We start from the raw sequence: 23,665 nt of genomic DNA, 5'->3' as shown, positions 1-23,665 counted from the left end.
CTCTCCTCCGGATGACAGAAGGAATGGTAAGGGTAATTCATTTCCTCGAGCAGGGTAGTGAGTTTAAGATAATTGTTGCTTGTGGCGACGAATAAGAAAATGCCCTCCTTTTTGTTTCGGGTTATAATGTCTATTGATTGTGCCTTAGTAATTCTAATTAGCTCCATGAACCTCTTCTTGTCTCGGAGCACTATAGGCGGAATTTTTTCCTTTGGGTGACTTTGAGAAACAGTCGCCGAAACGGTTGGCACTGTATTAATTATTACCAAATAACTAAATCGGCATTCATGGGTGAATGTAACAACATGGAAGAAAACTGCATATAGAGTAGCGTTTTCCATACAAGCGTTTGTAGGCAGATTTTCATGAGTTATACAATATTATTACCCAATATTTTCACATAATGGCTTTTTCTAGTTCAATATTCTTCTCAACTTGTAAAATATTATAATGTCATATTTATAAAGGGTAAGTTATATTATTTTCTATTATAGTAACAGCTACAATATATTCTACTCTATAGAATTGCTACAGATATGTGAGGTAAAATCATGGATGAAATAGAAGCCATTTTTTAGGCTTCTATTAATTTTGCAAAATAGTTAAAGTAAAGTGATACCACACACAATTTTTCACCTGATAAATCAATCTAATCTATAGGAAGAAAACCTCTTTGTAATTTTAGTAAAAAGCCTGAAGGAGTTAATAATTTGTAAGCGAACATGTTCAGCTTCTGTCGCATTTTTCGGCGTATACAAAATTATCGCTTTTTGTACTTCATATAAAATATCTATGAAGATCTTCAACAGAACATGATCTTGTTGAAACAACGTTTTTGCCCGGCCTTGATCATTTTTCTTGTAACTTGGTTGACTCCAGCGGTCCTAATAACTTCAAATTCATCAATTGCTGGGAATGTGGATGAAATTGATTGTAGAGATGCCCGTGGAACTCTCCCCTTTGGGAATTCTAATTCTCAATATTATTTAATAATGTGCTAGTGTAGAATAACAAAATATTGATTCATGAATACTAAACTATTTTTGACTATGTATACTTTATCCAGGCCACTGTTACGTCTCTTTTTGATTGACATTTTCAACTGTCTAAGGCTATCAATGTTTATTCAAGGCTTTTGATGACTAAAACTTCTTTCTTGAAGTTTCAGGGAATAATACCGGAACCGTGCTATAAAAATAACTTTTGAGACCGTATGGGGTAACTATGATAACCCATTGCAACACTTCGATAAGTTATAAATTACGCATGACTTTTTGCAAAGTTATAAAATATTATAAAATAATCTAACAATTTGTGTAAAGTTAATAAAATTTCATTTTGACATTCAATTATTATTTCCGCTTAAATCAATTCGTCTCGGTTGACATTGCAAGTAGGGTTTTTACATGTACTGAGCGATATTTTGGTATTTCTATTCTATGATCTGGCACAAAAGCTTTATATTCGATTTGCATAATGTTTGAGAGTACAAGTTCTTTTGCCAGGTTTCGTAAAAAAATCGTCGTCAACTTCGGTCATTACATTTAAAATTCCGAAAGTTTTTAGTTTATATCATATAGGCATTGAGTGCAGCCATATCAATAATTTGCATAAAAATCCTAAATGGCCATCTTCTAGTTGAATGAACATATAAATATTCTCTAGGTCTCACGATGAGACGTATATTGTGCGCATAGGATTTCGATACGCTCTAGGCTGTACGGGGAAACGAAGGTACTCTACGTAATTAAACTCGGTTACACGTCGTAAATTCCAACTAAATTCAATATTTTTTTAAATGAGCTCAGTAATATATTTTCCAGGATTACCTTGAAGGAATAAAAATAAAAAAGGAAAGTTATTAAAAAGAAACCCTCTCTGTGGTAACTATAATAACCCTCTCGGCCACGGAAAGGTTAAAAAAGAGTACGACAGTTAAATAGCTAACATATATTGAATTATTGAAAATGCGATAAAAATATTTGTGGCTAACTAAATAAAATAAATTAAATATGAAAACAATTTTACATAATTAATTTTTTTAAAATTATTTTAATTAATATATTGTTACTAGTCGTTTCACAAGATCAAATGTTTGGATTCTTTTGTCCTATTCTGGTGATATCCAATAGATGCAATATTTCAATATTCGTATGAGAATGGAGTCTTTTCTCATGCCCCCTTGCAATTTTCTTGATTTCTTGACTAACTGTGGGTATCTGAAGGTTTCGATGTAGGTAATCTGTCCTGTAGTATTTGGATGCACCCACAATACCTCTCAGGACTTTGTTCTGAAAAGTTTGTATTTTATTTATGTTACACTTTGCAGAACATCCCCATAATTGAACTCCGTTTGTCCATATAGGTTTCAGTATTTGCTTATATAATAGCAATTAATTATGTACTGATAATTGTGATTTTCCTATATTCAATTCCAGTTCTTTTCTTTTCTTCTTTATATGTTGCTTCCAGCGAAGTTTTGCATCGAGATTCATTCCGAGATATTTAGCGTTGTTGCTATGTGGAATGATGTTATTGGTGCTTGTACCGTCTATTTATAGGTGAATTGGACATGTACAGATCTGCTTTCATTAATTTTTATTTTCCATGCTTGTGTCCAATTATTTATATTTTCACTTGCCTGTTGTAATTTTCGTGAGGCTATTTCACTATTGTCTCCGACAGCTATAATCGCAGTATCATCAGCAATTGTAGCTATCGTAATATTTTCCATTTGTGGTATATCACAAGGGTAGAGTAGATAAAGCATTGATCCCAGTACACTTCCTTGTGGTACACCTGATTTAGCTCCTTTTATTGTAGAGTAAGCTTCTTCTTGTTTGACTTTAAACATTCTGGTTGTAATGTATGATTTTAGTAGTTCAGGGTGTTGTTTTGGCAGCATTTTCTGTAGTTTATGAACAAGGCCTTAATGCCAAACCTTATCGAAGGCTTGGGCTACATCTAAATATATAGCTGAGCATACTTTTTTACTTTCATAACATCTTTTTATTAATATCTGTTATTCTGTGTACCTGGTCAATTATTAAGTGCTTGTTAATAACCCAAACTGGTGTGTTGCTATTAGGTTTTTTCTCTCTATGATCGGTTTTATTCTTTTCAACAGAAATTTTTCAAAAACCTTTGATATAACTGGCAGCAGGTGTATAGTCATTTATTTCGTTTACTGACTTGCCAGGTTTTGGAATCATTATAATTTTCGCCATCTTCCAAATGTCTGGGACATATTTTAATTTAAATGCTGTTTTGATCAAGTTGGTGAGCTTTATAATTCCCTTTCTTGGTAGTTTTTGCAGTAATTATCCTGTTACTAAATCGTAGCCTGGTGGTTACCTTGTTTGTTAACGTTGGGTTTCTTTCTTGTCTTATTATATTTTCGCTCAACGTCAGAATCACTGGCGTATGATCTGAACTTAGCTTAAAATTTTCTTCGACTTTTATATAGTTGGATGTTATGTTTCTTAATATGAAGAAATCTAACTAAATCTGGGGGTTTCTTTTGATCAGTCGGCCAATAAGTTGGTTTTCCAGTTGACATATAACTACATCTTAGTTCAGCAGCTGCTTTATGCAGTTCATTGCCTTTAGTTGTTGTCATTCTGGATCCCCATCTTGTATTTTTTGCATTGAAATCACCTCCAATTATAAATTTTTCTCCCGGTTTGTTTAGGATATTCAAACAATTTTCGTTTTTTTGATTGTGTCTTGGAGGATAATAAATTGCGCTTATTGTAACCTTGTATTTGCTTAATTTAATAGTTACTGCTGTTACCTGATTTTATGCTGTTCTGATCCCGGGTTCTTGACGGTGGTAAATGCTCCTTTTTATGATAATTGCACTTTTTCTTCTTGCGTTGTTAGCTGGATGTATGGTATGATAAGATGTATATCCTCTAAATTTTATAAAGGATTCTTTTGTTAAATGGGTTTCTGATATTAGGTAAATATCTATTTTTTGCATCTAGGAATACTTGTAGGGTAGCGTGATGTTGCTGGATTCCATTAACATTCCAAATTGTATTCGGATATCTTTATTTGCCATTTCGGGTTTTTGGGGCCACAGGCCTAATGTTTTTCATTTCTACTTTTTCAATCCTTTCGAAAAAATATTCGAATATTTTTTTTGTCTGTCCATCTTTCCTATTAGTTTAAGTAACAATTCGTTGGTGGTTGCTTCATCTTCCTTTGTGTCTATTTGGTTATTTTGACTGATAATTTGGGCCTAAGTCATTTCACCATTAACGTTGTTATATTTTTTCGATTGATTATTTTCACTCATTGTTTCTTGAGGTTTAACTTCAGCTACTCTTTTTCTCCTCTCTTGTAGTTTTTTTGCAACTACACATCCTCTATAACTTGATAGATGCGCTTCATTTCAGTTTGCATATTTCGGCTTAGCTTCTATGGGTTTTCTATACTCTGTGGTGATATGTTTACAGGAACATTTTACACATCTAGTTCTCTTCTGCAGAATATCTGTGTGTGTCCATGCAATTGGCATCTTTTGCATTGCTGTATTAAGTTCGATTTTTATATTGACCCCTAAAATTCTTTTAATACCAAAAATGGTTTTTGAGTCCGTATCATGTTCAAAGGCTAACATAAATAGAGGTAATGGCTTATTGTGGACTAAAATGTCTCCTTTGTTATTTTTGGTATTTTCTTTTTTTTTAATATTTGTCGCGTTTAAGCATTTAATCCCATTTTGGTTTAGTTCTGCGATAATTTTTTCACTTTTAGCTGTTGATGGCAGCCTTCTTGCCATAACTTTGATGTTTCTGGTTTGTTTGTGTTCATAAGTGTGCCATAGCAGTTTCAGTAACTCTAAAGAATCTACTATAAATTTTGTGAATGTTGTTCGACATTCGGCGTTCAGTTTTATTTGTCCATTGTTTAGTACTGTTTTTTGAATACTATAGTGTTTTACCACAGTGTTTCGTAAAGCAATTCAAATTTGGGGGTGGCCTGGGCATTCTAATTTCTTTATTTTGTTCATTATTTAATTTTATTTATATTTGCTGTGTTGAAGATCCTGGGGAATTATTTGGTTTTCTTTTTTTATTTTTAACCTTTATCCAGCCTACTTTTTTCTGCAATTCTTCTTCATCTGTTTCGTATGTAACAATTGGATTGCTCTTGTTGGCTTGGTGGTTTATCGTTGTTTTGTCCTTGCGCTCAGAGCTTTGTTTATTTAGTTGTAGCTGGAGGGCATTTATTTGTTTTTGCATATTGGTTAATGCAATTTCAAGACTCTCCCGCGCCAACTTTTCGTTCATCCACGCATTATAGAGTGCCTGTTCATTCTGCGTTCTAGTTGTGTTCTCTAGATTCAAAACTGCAATATGTGATACGCCAGATGTCGATATTTCAATTTTATCTGTTTTTTGTGCAGTGTTCTTTTCCAATTTTTTTACGTATTGTTGAAATAATTGAAAATTAAAAGTAAAATTTAAAAATTCAATTGAAATTGAAAATTGAAATAATACCGTTATTTTTATGTTACAAATTATCGGCCCTTAACGTTTTATGGTATTATGCATTTATTTTCTAATATACTGACATTTTTTTCCGATCGCACTTTCACTTTGTCACCAATGTTTAAAATGTTATTGTTAAAGGTTTTCTAAGGCCGCATTTGTGATACAGATGTTGCACTTTTATTTCGTTTTACTGACCATCTCTCCGAACACGTCTTTACTCTGTGAAAGTCAAACGTCAACTATCCTTCAAAACTAAACTGATCTTTGGAACATAATAGAATCCAAATTTCTCTTACTTTTCTAAAAATTAGTACAAGAATACATATATTTCCGCATACATCTTAGGGCAGGGTTAAAAAACAAGAAACATTCGTAATCCCGCTTCCCAATGAAATAGAAATAAACCAATTATTATTAAAAATTCTACGGCACGCAGATTCAAGCAATTTTATCCGCCACCTTCTCTCACGGAATTAATACGTTAAAAAATTCGTACATCTCCTTCTTCTACTTCGTCTGTTATCACAACTGTAAATAAAATATTAACAAGAAAATTGAACCTAGCTTAAAAAATAAATAAGGAACTCACTAAAAATTTAAAAATAATCAAACTTAGATTTTCAACACAGAAAAATATTTTAAAATAAAATATGCACATAACAATCCTTTTAATAACTAAATAAGAATAAAGGAAACCCTTATTTAGCCTATCTACTATACGTGTTTTATATTCTACGATATACAAACAATTTAGCTTAATACCTTCCTAAACCTATTTTATTTATCTATTTGCAATATTATTTTAACTACTACCAACTGATCAGTGTGAAGTCGGTGCCGACTAACAAATTAAATCTGTTTTGTTCGTAATTTCATTTTAAAAACCCAACCAAACCAAACAGTTATATTAATTTAAATTTGTTTTGTTTGGTAGTTAAATTTTTTGTATGTCACAAAATTATATTATTATTTTTACATTCTCTGGGCTCGGGCACCGACTTCAAATTGATTAGTTTGTAGTAATTGTAGTAAAATTGTAAATAAATAAATAGGTTTAGGTAGGTATTAAGCCAAATTGTGTGTATATAGAAGAATATAAAATACGTGTAGTAGATTGTAGTAGTGTTCAGACCCTGGGGTCCGCTACTTAGCCTAGGTAATTTGACAAATGTTTTAACTAAAATAGCACAAGGGGTTATCTACCGGGCCGGGAATCGAACCCGCGACCTCCGATTGAGAGCTAAACGCTTTAACAATTACACCATAAAAGTAATTGTCTACAATATTTCTACGAGGCCTTATATGCTATAGCTATTGTTTAAAAGACAAACGTTTAAAAGGAATGGCCTTTGATTTCATCATCTCAGCAATAACATTATAGCCAAATATTTTATTATTTTAGATAATATAAATGTCAAAACTTTGTACGTGCCTTTGAAATTTAAGCGTTTTTCTCGATTTACCCCCCAGCAGATCATAACTAGGTTCCAATGGAACCACCTCGGAAGTGCAGACTGTCGAGTAGAAAAAGAATTTTGTAAATCAGTCAATAATTGACGGATAAATCGGCGAACAAGCGTTAAAAAAATATATACAGTCGAACATAGAACCTCCTCCATTTTCGAACTCGGTTAAAAACAGTCGAGACGTGCATTACACTGAAAAAGTAATTACTATTTGGCGCTATATTATCTTCTGTTTCAACTGTTTTCAGTAGATAATTCCCAAAGCTATTACTACTCATATATTAGTTATAAGAAACAAAATTAATTTTCCACGTTTATTACATATTAAAGTAACCTGACCAATATATAATTTTCGAAATCAAAGCTTTACCAACTATTCATAACTAAACAATATTTAACTATAATTAATTTTATGAATCTATATTATATTTCAATAAAGATGTCAGCATTACGCGTATTAAAATCCCGTTAATTTATAATAGAGTGTGGCTTGCAAGTTTGCGGAAATACCTCGAACTTAACGAAGATTTATGCATAATATATAAATTTTGGTTGGCGTTTCAGCAACTTTAAAGGCTCAATTTAAGATATTTCTGGCGCCAATGAAAATTAATACATCATACAATACACATCATAGTTCCTTAAAACTTAGGTTTGTTTTTATAAAAAGTGTTAATATTTCTCTTATAAAATAGTCGTCCAGCATCAAAATATCAAAAAAATGTAATACGGTTAAAAAGAACGAGAATATCAATATTATGAATAAATAAAGTATATTTCTAAATTATCACATGTTATTTCCACAAAAGATTATTAAATACACGCGGTTATTTTAATTCCATAAATGCAGCAAATTAGTTGTGAAAAACATTCGGATTATAAACACAAAATAGTTAAAAAAATAGTTCTAGTCTCTCAACACATATTATATCATTATACTAAAGTTAGTTAAAACATTTATTAAGGTTTTTATGTACATTTTATTAGCGTTATCTTCTAAGCCCTTTCAGATTTCGTTAATATACTCGACTGTTGCAGATAATAAATACTTCAATTTGCGCATCAAGTTCAAAGCATATTATGTTCAAGCATCAAAGAATATTAGCATTTATAAACTAGCTTCTACAAGTTTTGTAGAAGTAGATTAAAGAAATCCATAGAAAACAAATAAAAATTATTTACCTACAAAGGCAACATTCCAGAGTATTATATAAAATAAAAATTTCAAATCTGCCATTTTAAAGGTCGAACAGTAGAACAAATTAGTAAAGTATTTAAAAATTTAAGTAAAACTTATTCTTTAAAACATCAAATAAGCCTGGTTATTGTTTCTCAATATATAATATAGGTGTGAAATATGGTCTAAACGATAAAAGATGATATCAATGGATGAATGAAGTAATGAAAATATGCAGAAAAATTTCATAAATTCTACATAATTACATAATAACATAATATAACATAAATAATAATATATACAACATACATATAACTAAATAAGTTGTATAGATTAAATAGATAGGACAAATGGCAGGAACTATGAATTATATAATTAAATGAATTGTTAAATTTAATGAAATTGTTGAAAATACGACCAAAACTAGTTTTATTAACTTATCATATTAAAATTATTTTTTTACCATATTATGAGAAAAACATGATTAACTCACGATTTATATAAAACAAAACAATTACATGCATTATTAAAGACACGAAGATCGTTTTCCCTGATACGATATTCCATACACAACACTTTACGCAACTTGCAAGATCTAGAACTGCAACCAAATAAAGTGACAGATAAGATTCGAGCTTCCATTCAGTATAAAGCACAAAGGGTGCAGGTGTAGGTATGATATCGAGATTCAGAAAAAATTGGACAATCCCTTCAATGGAACTTTTCAAACGGTACTTTGAAGAAAATAACCGCGAATCAATATCCTTTTACCTATCAATTATTTTTGCTTGTCAGTTTTTCTACCATGGAATTGTTATTCCTAAAATTTCAGTATATAAACAGCTTATATTCAAAATATAAGCTAACGATTAATGGTTACTTTTAAATATCAATACGCATATCTAAATGTGTCTTTTCCAAAGCTCATTGCATTCAGTAGATACACTGTTTAAGTGTATTCTTATATTTCATTTTGGAAAGATAGATTTGATACAGAAAATGTGCAAATTGGAAGAATATATAATAATTAAAATATTTTATATCATTTCAACAACTTTTTATCATTTTTCTGACAACATCGCGATACTGTGTCTAGAGATCAAGGTTAGTTTAGCAGCTATCCAATCCATCAATCCATTTTCGCACATATTTAGAGTTTCGAAACCGTATACAAGCCAAGCCATGCTGCATCAATATGAACAAGTGCTATTACTGGTGAACTTCTCATTCGTGCTGCAACAATGTATCCTTCAGAACTCTTGCAATATCTAGCCTGGTGTTGTTTTGCAATATGCTGAATTTGTAAAGTTACAGTATAGTAACAGTTTTATTTGATTTTAAAAGCTTGTAACACTTTACACCTTACTGATCAGATCATATGCGCAACAATGCTTTATTCCCCTTGAGTGTTGACACGTGCATAAGTCCAGATTTTTACTCTTGGCATTGTCGTAGTACATACACTTTTCATTACTAGTCACAATACACTACAGAGAGCGTCTGGCACTCTTTTATTTTGTCTCAATGAAATCGTGTTGTCCAAATCATATTTTCAGTTGATACGTACGGTATCACGAATTACTTTCATATGTATAATGGCAGTTCTTAAAAAATTTTAAAACTTGACTAAAACTAAAACTTTAGTCCAAATTTTACAATTTATTATGTTCATTGTGGTCCTCCAAGCCGTTCTTTGTTATAAACATTAAAATTATCATTTTTAAATAAAAAGGCAGCTAGCGGTCAATGACAGAGCTGCAATGGAATATATAGTCTGTTCAAAGTTATTTTCTACATACGTCATCTAAATTTGTGACGTCAAGAAGACGCAATATTCCTGGATCAACTCTAAGTTTTACTTCAATTTGGCTTTGACATACAACAAAGGTCTAATCTAAATAAAATAATTGAACAAAAATGTTATCAAATATAATTTATATAAGTTATAACCTGGTAATCACTATTGCTTTCAAGAATTTTGCATACGTCTGACAAATGGACTACTTTGACAGGCTTATTAGTTTACGCGTTCGAACTAATCAGACCGCATTGTGTCTTTTTTTAACTAGAACAGAACGTGAAAGAAAATGCTGTCTGATTATGAAACGAATTTACAAATTGCGGTAGGCAATACATTAAAACATTAATCTGCTAAAAAACTTTAAATAGACTATATGTCAGCTTATCAAATTAAACAGCCACTTTAATAAGTGTTAAACATCATTCTTTGAATTTCATGTCATCGTATGAAATGAATGTTGGACGTTCCGTGACTAGCGTTTGTATAAATTGAGTAACTTGTAAATACTAAATGGAAAACTGTTATTTTGAGTAAAGAAACATCAAAACTACCGAATCTAACAGTCATATTAGGTCATTTAGCAATTATTTAGCAATAGATATCGCTAATCAAAATACATTCAAAAACCTAGTAATTTTTGTCTGTTCAAAAAGTGACGAGAGCAATATATTTGATTGAACTTGAAAGTTTCCGGTCGAAAATATATAATTTAATTAATGTTTCGTGACATTATGCGAGGGTTGTTTTTATATAAAGTTAATTAATTAAATTTTGATCGTGAACTTGGTGCTGATTTTCAGTTTGCCGGTCCAATTAGAGTTTGAAGCATTCAGTTAAACTTTCTGAAGTACGTTGAAGTTATATCTTTGTTGCACTGACAACGTTTCCTTGTATTATACCAATTCAACCGTATAGTTATTGCTAATAATGTTTTGAAATTAAACAGAAATGATGTTTAGTTTTCCTGCGAGATATATGCACTGACTAGTTGTTCATATTGACTGATACATAGTATTCTGAATATTATTATGGTTTTCAGTAAATTATTTGCGTAGCCATACACTATATTTTCAAGTAATAACGAATTGTTATATTAGTATTTACGAAATATTCTAAGAAATCAGCATTGTGTCTGGTGACGTGCTGGGTTTGCATTTTAACTGTGTTGTTTACCTCAGATATGCTTGAACCGACAGTATCTTTTGTATTTATTATTTTTCCTTCAATAAAACTTTTAAGCCTTGTAGTAATTATGTGTAACATTACCGAGTGTAATTGTGCTCTTTTCACATGTAAGTAAGAGGTAAATTCTGTATTGTTTTTAAATATCTGCAGTGTGCTAATTCTGACTGAAAAAGAGCTTGTTTAATATATTATGTGACTTGATTGTGATGGCACTGGCACCATTTGTTTTGGTGACTGCATTGGCTTGTCTGTGTTGGTTCTCCCTCAGATTTCAATCAGTGGTTCATTAGGTCGAACTAAATATAATTCCCAATTTTTTTAAGTATAATGGAAAATATAGTTCGAATACTTGAACTGAATAGATTCCCCTATTGGAAGTTTCCTCCTTGATCAATAGATACATGATTGTATTAAAACCTTATGTTTCTCTGGAATCTAGCGCAAGTAATGAATGATTCGAGCGTTCTTCGTAATTTATCTGGAGCTTTATAATATTCATTTTATTTTCTATTTAATTTTAATGTCTACATTTTATAGACATTTAACTTTCTGTAACATCGCAACCACTGTAAGATAATAACAGATATTCTCTATAATTATTTCATATTTCATATACCTCAGCATATTATAATTTTCGACGATGATTTCGAAAGTTCCCTTATGAGAATCGTTATTATCCTTCACCTGTTTCAGTCACTTGGTTTTAAGGTAACTTTCATTTAAATCTCAGTTCATAATTTAGTCGGAAACAGTTCAGATGTTGTATAGTCCTTGAACTACTATTTCGAGTTGTTTTGTAATAAAATAAAAAGATATTATGGACTATTTCTAGTGTATTTCTTACTTTTTTGGTACTATTTTATAAACCACTTTCTTTTTTGACGCTATTTTTTACTGTCACTTATTGAAAAATTTTATATTTTGGCATTTCTGAAGCTCTCAAACTGGATCAATGCAGCATTTCAACTAAAACATGTCCTAGATATGAAAGATATGAAAGATGACTGCAATTATCATGATCCCAAAATCTGGAATATCACCAAATTAAATAAAAGCTTAAAGACCTTATCTCACTGCTAATAGTAATATCTATGGTATTTAAAAAATCTTATCGAAAAGAATAAAACCGATTATAGAGAAGACAACATAATTTCTATATACAAGTTTCAGTTCAATAATTGGCCAAATTCATAAAATAACAGAGGTAATAGAAAAATCTTATGAGAGTAAAAACATATGTTCATCTATATTCTTAGGAGTAGCAGAAGCGCTTAATAAGATATGACATGACGACCATGTTTATAAGCTACAGAAAATATTACCGAATTACATACTCAACTATAATAATCTTACACTACAGCCAGAACAGAACAGAAAAGAAGCTAAAGCTGATGTACCACAAGGTAGTGAACACTAGGGCCATTTATATACCTGCTCTACACAGGTGCTATACTATGAATGAAAATTACACGATGGCTACATTTGCTGAAGATACTGTTATTCTTACTGCCAGAGACAATAGCGAAGAAGCCACACGAAAATTACAACAGGCAAGTGACTGTATGAATAATTGGACCCAAACTAGGCCTACCGGTTATTGGGATGCTGGATCCTTCTAGATATATACCAAGATATAAGTTATTATAAAGACAAATTGTAGGTTAGTCTGCAACTACTAGTAACACTGTAATAAATAATTTAAAAAAACAAAGCTTTTTAAAAATATAAATTAATAAATCTTTTGCTAGTTTTCTTCTGTTTAGCCAGTCTACAATTTATTTAAAGAAATATTTTACATTACCTAATATTATGTTCTACATTAGCTATTTCTTGCTATTCCTGGAAGTTTTGAAAATATTTTCACGTAAAAGTTTTATCTATCTTGTTTTTCAATACCTATGACTCCGTGAATAAAAACTTATTTCTACATATAAAATAGTCAGTATAAAAGAGTTCTAACTAAAATATGCAGAAATGGTGTACGGTGTAATAGACTTAACTAACATAACTATAAAAAATTAAAGCTGATTTAAGATATGAGGTGGACCAATCCAAAATTCTATAACCTCGTATTAAACTTTATGAGCACAGCCTTCGATGTGAAACTTATAGATTTTTTATCATATTTGTATTATTAAGGAAAATATTATGTTATAGATATTGGGATTTAATATGGAAGGGTTAAAATAAATGAAGAATCCATAGTAATATATTTAATTTTGGAAATTAGATATTTTAGAATTTAACAAAACACTTAAAAACATATTAAAATTAAAAATACGAAATATAGATATTCCGAAAGTATTTAACAAAACATAATGTGTTATAACATACTTACATCAATATGCATTCCATCGAATGGGAATATCTTGGTGTTGGGTAGTTCCTTCGGCGTAAATCTATAAAATTCGTGCTGACCCCGATACCACTTCACCGTGTAGAGCGGCGCATTCTCCAAATTGTAGCTGCAACGTAGCGTGCTCTCCTTACCATACTCCACCACCCTCGGGTTTATATCCAAGACAACGTCTTTCAAACTGGATATTCCTGCAACAAACGAGAGAGCATAGCGTCAGAAAACAAGTTTCTACGATTGCACGAAAATCGCGAAACTTCAAAGGTGAATCGCAAGACGAGACGAGCGACTTTAAGTAGACGAAATGGCGACAGCGAGAGCGGACAGAACAGGTCAGTGATTTCTTCTCCACTTCAAACAGAAATAATTCGTCGCTTGTCAGTTCCGTTTGTTTTCGAAATGAAGTTTGGGACGCTCGTCGCGAGCCATGACGGGCCGAATCGAAATTCGCTTTTGAGTATTTAGTTTTCTGCTTAACAAAGGTCTCTTTATGTCGGAAAGTTTGCGGGCCTCGGCTCGGTTCGACTATAAATACGTTAAAATTCGAAAAGTTTCTATAAAAGTTGTATTCGTAATAATAATTTAGGGTGTTGGCTTTATTATCATAATGCATTGGTTTATATAGAAATCGGTTCTTTGATGTATGATGATATAATCTATATTTATGTATAATAAAATATTTTTAACAAAAAAATTGAATAGACTTTTTCAACCTAGATTTTTAATACGAAAAAAAAAAACGTTTTAAAATAAAATATCTACCTAATAATTGTTGTAATAACTAATTAAAAATAAACAAAACCTTTATTTAACCTATCTTCTACACGTATTTTATATTCTAGTATATATACACAATTTAGCTTAATACCTACCTAAACCTATTTATCTATTTACAATATTATTCTAACAGCTACGAACTGATCATTTTGAAGTCGGTACGAGCAACAAATTAGATTTGTTTTGTTCGTAATTTAATTGCGCGAATGTCTTTAAAAAATTATATTATTATTTTTGTATTGTTTGTGCTCCGCACAGTCTTCAAAGTAATTAATTGTTAGTTATGTTGCATATTTACTTTTTAAAGTCGGTTCAATTGTTTTTAAATACTTTATTTTTTTCTATTTACTGCTAGATACTTACTCAATAAATTGCAATCAATACATTTTAGTAAGTATTGCAATGGGTACGAGAAGTAAAGGTTCATTCCGTACGAGGAAAAATAGGAATAAAGAAACAATAATTGAAAATAAGGAACGCTTCGGGCCCCGGGGCCCGCTATCTAGCCTAAGTGATTTGACAAATATTCTAACTAAACTGGAACGACAACAAAACCTAATGATCTAATCACAGCACAAAAATATGTAAAAACATTGTATGTGTCTTTGAAATTTGAGGTGTTCCCTTGATTTCCCCAGTGTTCGCCACTAGATCCTGACTTGATTCCAGTGGGACCACCTCGGGTGTGCACTGTTTCCAATAAAAAAGAATTTTGAAAATCAGTCCATAATTGAGGGAGAAATTGCTGAACATACTCCATATTTATTGCTCCATATTTGAGGTCGGATAAAAATTGTCCATGTCATAGCGTGAAATAGGGATGTTGACCAGTAAAAATATATCGTTATATGTATTTCGATATATTGAATTTTTGTTGCATCAACCACGAAAAATTTCGATATTTTACCAAAAAATCAAAAATATCAATATATTTTCGACATGCCTTGAAAGCAAATTTGGTTTAATATGTTTTTTTCGAATTTTCTAATACTACCTGAAAAGTTTTTTCGGAAAGAAAATTTCCAAAAATCTAAGAATACTGGAAAATTAAAAAAAACTTTTTTTTGATAGTTTAACGGCGACAGTTATTTTTTCACATGAACAATTGATTATAGCATGTTCTCGTGTCGGAAAACCAACCAATTTATTTATGTATGTATTAAAAAACAAAACTAACACTGTAGGGTCATTAAAAAGCATTAGAATAAAATATGTTTTTTGATAGAGTTTTTTTAAAATTATTTGTTCTAATTCAAATTCACTACTCACAGCTCGGACAGGACAACATCTGTCGAGTCAGCTAGTTAATATGTTACATTGATGTAATATTATATACCTTCAAACATATATTGTCCTCGCTACGTACTCACTTTTTATTCTATTAGTATTTACATTAAATAAAACGTTCAAATAAAATATTTGGAGCACTGAATTGTTCTAGACCTTGCCAAAATAATCGACAAAACAGACAAGAAATAATTAAACATACTTTGTGATAAAATATCGTAATACTTAATATCGTAATATCGTATATATATATATATATATATATATATATATATATATATATATATATATATATAAATGTGTATTCTGATATTGGGGATGGTTGTTAATAATAGGATATAAGTAAATTATTCAAATATGTATGCTACAAATATATTAGTATAGAATTAGTGGGCGAAATAGAAGCAATGTTCTTGCAGTATGAGGGAATATACGATCTTGATTAAAATAGTAAAAGCCACTGAGCAACCAGGTACAACGCTAAAATAATATTCTTAATAGTTTGGCTCGAAGGACAGCATTTATAGCGAACCACAATACATGTTTAAAATCTATGTAGATAATGTTTATTTTTTGCCGCTTTTTGTCTTTTAACTTATCGTCGTTTCGCTAGTTCAATGTCAGCAATCAGAGCGACAAGAAGGGGTAAAATAGTTGAAATACTTTAAGTTAATAATTGTTTATAGGTATAATAAATGATGTAAATTAAATAAATAAAAAGGTAAAATATATGACAAAGTTGGTGATTGAATGAAATGTCAGCAATCAGGGCGACAAGAAGATGTAAAACAGTAATTTATTTATCAGCACGTTTTTGTAATTGGTCAGCCCGAATATAGTTCTATTGGAAGGAAGGCGAAGGAAGTTGTTCGAGTGGAAAAGTGTAATGTGAAAGATGGAAATAGTGAATTTATGTTAATAATACTAGTCGTAGATATATCTAATCAACGTTGTAAAATCTTTTTTTTATTAATTTTTAGAACTTCAAGAATCCACCCGTGGGCAATAAGTATTATTATATGATTTTACATTATACAAAATAATTATTCTAACATGTAGAAGATGGCGTCAGTAAGTGATCTGCTGTTCAAACTTATAATCTAAATATTTTTCTAGATATTATTCTAACTAATAAGTTAGAATACTAGAATAATAAAGTATGTCGTAACTTATTCTTCAGACTATTTAACTTATTCTAGTTATAATTATGTCTCATTGTATATGAACTTTAATCATTTCGTATGGTAGTTTGCGTTTGAATCTGCGCACTTCAATATCGTCGCGCACATAACAACTGTTTGGCGAGTGGCTTGGGATGCATCCGTCTTTCAGAGTATCTTGCACTAACATTTCGAATCACACTCGATATGGGTTTTAAACTGATATCGCGCTGAATTAGTTTGTTGAAGACATAACATGGACACATAACAATCTTTATTCTGAAGTAACCTCTGGAGTAGAGGTATGTTAAATTTGCTAGTAGTACCCCTAGTAATAGTATATTGACCTATACAGTTATCCAAGGAGCCAAAGATATCAGCCAATACATTTGCTTTAGTTTAAGCCCAAAATATTTACACTTTGCTGTTTTTACTATATGTCCTTTCCATGTTAAAGGTCGATCAAAATTCATTCCCATATAATTAACGTTGTCGGCTTACGGGAGTTCATAATTATTAATTTTTATTTAGGGACAAGTTCTTCTGCAAAGGGTGAATATCAGATAAGTAGATTTTGTCTGATTTGCTTTGGTATTTGAACATGGTGTATATGTTTTTAGCAACGATGTAGTTGGAGGTTTCTTGTGTCTGATATTTGATCCTCGTGTGATGGTAAAGCCGCAGTATCGTCAGCATATGTTGGAACAATAGTGTTTCTAGAGGTCGATAGGTCAGCTATATACAATAGATATAACAATGGGCCAAGAACACTACCCTGCGGGACACCTGAATATATCGGATGTAGGGTTGTAAAATCCAGTAAAGAATAATTTTATGTCACGCAACTTGGCTGATTAATACAATATACAAGTCCTTCTGGCATTGTATCTAAGTTTAGCAATGACCAGTCAGCAAACTTAATCTCGAAGTTCGATGTTCCAAGCCCAGATTAAGCAGCAAGTGTGGTCCAGATATACTTTTTGGGATTTATAGTACAGTCAAATAAATAATAAAGATATTTTTACTAATGCAAGTCCCTTCATGCCGTAGTTAATACATTTAATATATAGTTTGAAAGGATTAAAACTAATAACAGAAGTTCACTTTAAATTACGAATAATTAAAAATCGAAAACTAAATTCGCTTCAATTAATTAAAATTCTTAGAATATAAATCACCGTTCATAAATCGAACTGTATTTACCTCTTGTTCGATTACGTCACGTATTCAACATTTTAAAAATATCTGTATTGCTTTTAGATTCGAAAACATTTTATTCCCCTCTTTATATCCGAACGTTTGATAAAGTGCACACGTCAAACGTGACTCCGGATTTTCCTTATGCGCACAGCTTAATATCGTGACGTCGATGAAAACTTTCCGTTAACTTATTTTTTTGTCGGCGGGCTGCGAAACGATTGAATGTCATCGTTGAATTGACTTTTAAGAAAATGTACTTATTTCGATTACGTTTACGCCACGGGATCTCTTATTAAAATTTCTGATTCGTTTCTTTTTAGGTCAATTTTCTGTGCTATAATTCATAATGTCTGTGCTATAATTAATTTCTGCTTCTAAATATTATGAAGTGTGTGAATGACGGGAGTTGGTCACAAAGATCGTACGACTTGACCCCACTAGTTTTTTCCCGTAGGGTGTTGTGAAATTGTGATCGATTGATATCCTTGAAGCAAACATATAGTCCTTATACAGTTCCAAAAAATGCCGTGATTTCTCATTACAACGTTGAAATGACATGTCTATTGCAGCTTGTTAATTCGTTTTTTTAATAAAACTTTATTTTTCCGTCTCATCTTATTCTAGTCAAGAAGGGCATAAATATTTATATATAATAATTTATATATATTTCATAAAAGGGAATAAAATATTTTTAAAAAATTGAACAGATTTCAAAAATAAATAATGAACTCACTAATAAGTATAAAATAATAAAATTTAGACTTCGAACACACACAAAAAAAACATTTAAAAAAATACGTATGTAATAAACGTTGTAATAACAACATAAAAATAAACAAAAAACTCATCTAAGCTATCTATTTAATTTAGCTTAATACCTACCTAAGCAAATTTTTTAATTACAATATTGTATTAACTACTACCAATTGATCACTTTGAGTGGAACCCTTTTAGGTTTTTTCTTTTTATTGTTAGATATTCACTCAATAAATTACGCAGTTCTTTTACTAAAATTTATAAAAAAATTTAAATTGGATTGACCAATTAAAAGTGCAGGCCGGTAATGAGGAAAAATAGATGCTTTTTTGCTTCAATGTGGTCTCATATCATAAAGTGAATGCTTAAAAAGCAAACTGAATGGTTCTCACACTAAATTATTATATCACACCGATATCAACTCAGCAATGACCTTATAAACAAATATCTGATTATTTTAGATAAAAAATATAAGAAAATTTTGTGCGCGTCTTTGAAATGTATAGCAGAACATAGAACCTCCTCCTTTTTCGAAGTCGGTTAAAAATTGGGAAGCGACAGAAACAGTGACGACTAAAATATCTCAATGCTCTAATGTATTTTTAATTTTTTCCTTGCTACCTCACATTATCGAAATAATTATAAACATTTACGTATTTTTTATTCTCAATACGATAAGCAAATATCGTTCTTGAGGAAATATAACACCACCCTTAAACATGCTGTTGCAAGTTGCTTGTTAACGAAAGACTCTATATTTCCAAAGTAATAAAATACCCGCGTGTTTCCTTTTTCAATCCAAAACGAGATAGAATATGTCCTTTAAATGCAAATTCATAAACTAGATACAAATATATACCACCTAATTTCATCGTATTCTATTAACATAATGCCAGAGTTACACTGTGTTTCATTGGTATTGGTTTACGTGTTTAAATTTTAGATCTACAATATTATAATAACATAGTTATTTGGACCCTATTTTCAAATAGAGCATAGAGAACACCTCAATATTTTTATAAAATTAGTGCAAAATATTTAAATAAAATTAAGACAATGACTATAAATATATAGCTAATTTGAATAGGTGCCTTGATAATAAAAAATATACATATTTACAATGTAACCAAAATGAATGGAATCATACATAACAAGAGAATATAAGTGAACTAAAATTAATTTTAAAATCTGTACTGTTTTTTTAAATATGTAAGAAAAACGATTTTCATGATACAAAGCATAAATAAACAAATTATTTAAGAATTGCTTATATCAACCAAATGAAACTTCTTTAACTCTTCCTAAATTTTATAAAAAAAATTAATTAAACCAAGTGATAATAAAAATATGCTAAAATTTTATTTGGCACCTATTTCACAAAATCACTAACCAAGAAAAGAAAGAAATTCCAATGAAAAAAAGTTTTTATTATTTATTTAGAAGCTTAACACACGTGTCACAATTCTTGTTGAATTTACTAAATTTTAAATTTTTGGATCTCATTAAAAATACTAAAAATTATAGTTAAATTGCAAATTTAATAATAGTTAACAAAACACTAGTATAAATTTAAATAAATTATTTGGTAAAATTATGGGTTAGTCAGTCTCATAAAAAACATGCTCTTTTAATAAGAATATTACATACATAGAGAATAAAAAGATATATCGTTTAACATAGCCCCATTATTTTTTTATAAATAAATAAACGAATTTATATGAAGAGTATTCAGCAAACCAGAAAATACACTCAGATATATTTTTAAATATATAATCCATTAATTAAAAACATCCGTTAATATTATAAAAGGATTTTGCTATTAAAATAATCAAAAATATTCGTATTGCTCTTAATGGTCGGATGAAATAATATTGTTGGTGTTTTTGTTCCCGATATATACGTCTGATTTTTAGTTGCGTTGGTTTAATGCTTGCCTTTTATTTAATTTTTTTAATGAAATAAAACAAAATCTCATAAAAACGAATAAATAAATCGCTTTAATTATTAAGTCTATGTTATTGAAACCGATATACTACAATATATATTTGTTTAATACATTTATATTATTTGCTACAATCTATATCACAATGTCGCATTTTCATAGATTTATAAATAAAGAAGCCTTAAAGCAGTACTACTTCACAACGGCAATTTTCATTCTTCATTTTCATGCTTCCATTATTGTAGGTCACTGTATATATCTCTAAGAAACCTACAACAGGTAGGAATTGCTTCAGGTAGGGAGCTTAAATTGGGTGAAAAAGACGGCTTCCAGAAAAACTGGTACCTCCACATAAAGTGATTTTACCACTACGGCATTACAGCTATTTGCAAAATCACTTCCCAAAGATGGATATTGCTTTAATGCAGGAGCAAAGGAGATGGAAGTTGTATTTGTTAGACCAGGCATTAGAAGATATAGCTAATCCATCATTCACAGCGACCTTGAGAGATTCTTAAAAAGAAGAGTGGTTTGCTTTAAAAGAGCTCTTAGAGAAATTTCTAGGTAATTATAAAACCTTAAAAACTATAAATAAATCGTCAAAAAATTCCAAGCTTTAGGTTTCCTAATGTGTATGATTTTAATTTTTCTTCAATCCCACCTCTACTACTTTCCATACAATTTTGTGAATGAAGGGGAATTTGATAAATTTCAATTTCAATTTCATTTTTTAAAAAATAAGAACTGGGTACTAAAAAAAAGATATACCTCAATGTTACCAGAATAATGTGCGACTGTTTAAGAAGACGGAAAAGGAAGGAAGGTTTTAGTGTGTTTTTGATCAAAATATCTATCGTTAGTGGTTTGTAGCTAAAAATTGAAACGATTTGTCAAGAAATATATCATGCTCCAATAAAAGGGAAATTATTTTAAGATTCAGCACACCCAAAAATGTAAGGATTCACGAATCCTAAACGTCTCTTAATTTTTTTTTGCAGGCCTGTGTTATGGGCAATAACATGTAGATCACGTACGACATTTATGCGTAAAATATCGGCAAATTGGGAGGGAATTCGTCATCATGATATGTGCAATTTTTAATAATTAATAGTTAAAAAATACCCTGATGGATTACTAGTAAAGGCACTGTATTTCACTAGAACAATGTTAGAGTACATACACCCTAGTGACTCGCCGAATAAACTATAAGAATTATCATCAAACATTTTTTCTTTCCATTTCGATCGACATTATTTAGTGTGTAAATGGGGGACAACAACGACTATGAACCTCCAAGAGCATTAAAAAACAATTCGATATTGCGGTTTAAAATATAATAATAAGATTTTGTTCTAGAGAACTACAACAGGATCTTGACCACAACATTTCCAGAGGAGTTACCAATTAGTAAATCAGAAAGAGCTTTCTCCTTAACATGTTAGTTATGCAATTATTTACGTTCAAGTTTGGGCGAAGATACATTCTTCTTGCTGCTTTATGACTTCACTCAACCAGTGTGTTCAGAAATATGTATTATATATTGAGTTTTGAATTGACAATTATTTTAAAAATGTCCAATAAGAGACTCAGGAAAGCTACAAATATTTACTATTACCATATAGAATTATTTAAGATTAGATTTGCAGTGATATTTATTAGAGCTAATTGAAAGTTCGTAGTTTTCTATTTGGCTTTTAAGTGTTATCCTAATTAATCAAGTTTTTAATCTGATTTATTGAACAATTTAAAAAGAGATGTTATAACTCTTTTCCATTAATCTTATGTATGAAAATATTACTAGGGGAACTACTGATAATAGATTAATTTTTATATTATTATTTATTATTAGTTATTATTTATATTATTGTTATTTATAATATATATTGTTGTTAATAATCACTTTGGCTTTGACCTCAAGATTGCTAGATGCTAATATTATCATGAGAAGATTGTAAAATTTTATTTTCATTACAAGTCGATTTTGTTGAGAAAACAACTTTTATTCTTTATTATTTGTTATGCGAAAAAAGTGAACATTGTACTATTATTTTAAATATGTTATAAAATGAGAGTGGTTTAACAAAAGAGAAAAAAAGTTTTAACATTAAAAAACTATTTTACTTTACGAAAAGAAATGGCGACTAGTTGAATGGCGATACAAAATGATACTTCAGGCTTAATCTTATGTTTATACACCTACCCTCATTCCTTCGAATACACACGACGTTGCGTTATAACGTGCGTTATAACATCTCCGTCCCAAAGAAACGACCAAAGCGACGTATGTGGTCTCTACCTTCGTCCGCAACCTGTTGTTCTGATGGGTTTATCTGATACCCGTACACAGTGGTTACCCAAGTTTTGGTAACTCCAAACAAAATCCAATAATCGGCGGTTGAGAACCGATGCGACTGCAATCCGACTTTGGCAGCCGTATACCCTGAACGATGATGCTTGTGCCAAGAATCCAAGGGCTAATTGTGTTTTTCAAACCCATTAATATTTCCTAATTTTAATAGTTCACGGCTAGTTTTTGAGCAACTTCAATACATCTTTTATAACCTTACGGCTTCAGCTGCAATAAATTTGGTAGTACTACACTTAACAGCATCAAGGAATGCTTAGAATAACTGCTGGATGTCTGCAAATCCATCGTCAACTTGTCTTCTTTTTTTAATAAATAATTTGTATCCGGCTGATCGGCTATAATGAATGATTTCGAAGCTAGACAGTCTTATATTTTCTCCAGAATTATACATACTGCACCTGTTATGAAATATCATTGTGTTGGAAAATAACAAAAACATTTAAAAAAAATTCTGTTTCGTAGAAAAAAATGGCGACTTCTATACAAAACGATACTACCGAGTTAATATTAATCTAATATAAACAATATCGCTATGTTACTCATCACGCTGTTTAGTTTAACATAAACATACAGTCTTGTTCTTATCTGTATCAGTCGCGTAATATAACCTACATATGTACATATACAGCTTATTTTAAATCCACAAAATATGAAAATTCCATCATGAAACCCAATATATGCTACCTGTG

The 23,665-nt window shown here is 30.5% G+C and overlaps 1 protein-coding gene across 2 annotated transcripts in view; it reads right to left on the bottom strand.

Annotated features, from left to right (window-relative positions):
- LOC143193247 (uncharacterized) overlaps nt 1-23,665 on the bottom strand; it is a 327,672-nt gene that overhangs the window by 135,075 nt on the left and 168,932 nt on the right. For both annotated transcript variants that reach the window (XM_076399328.1, XM_076399327.1), the window contains exon 2: nt 13,469-13,677. In XM_076399328.1, the coding sequence (XP_076255443.1) occupies nt 13,469-13,677 (209 nt within the window). The remainder of the gene's footprint in view (nt 1-13,468; nt 13,678-23,665) is intronic.

This window comes from Rhynchophorus ferrugineus, unplaced genomic scaffold (genome assembly GCF_030347505.1).
Source record: "Rhynchophorus ferrugineus isolate W39M unplaced genomic scaffold, kcgeb_rfMv2 rfM3, whole genome shotgun sequence".
Lineage (NCBI taxonomy): Eukaryota > Metazoa > Arthropoda > Insecta > Coleoptera > Curculionidae > Rhynchophorus > Rhynchophorus ferrugineus.
The sequence above is the reverse complement of the archived record's forward strand: the minus strand, read 5'-3'. Positions and strand labels throughout refer to the sequence as shown.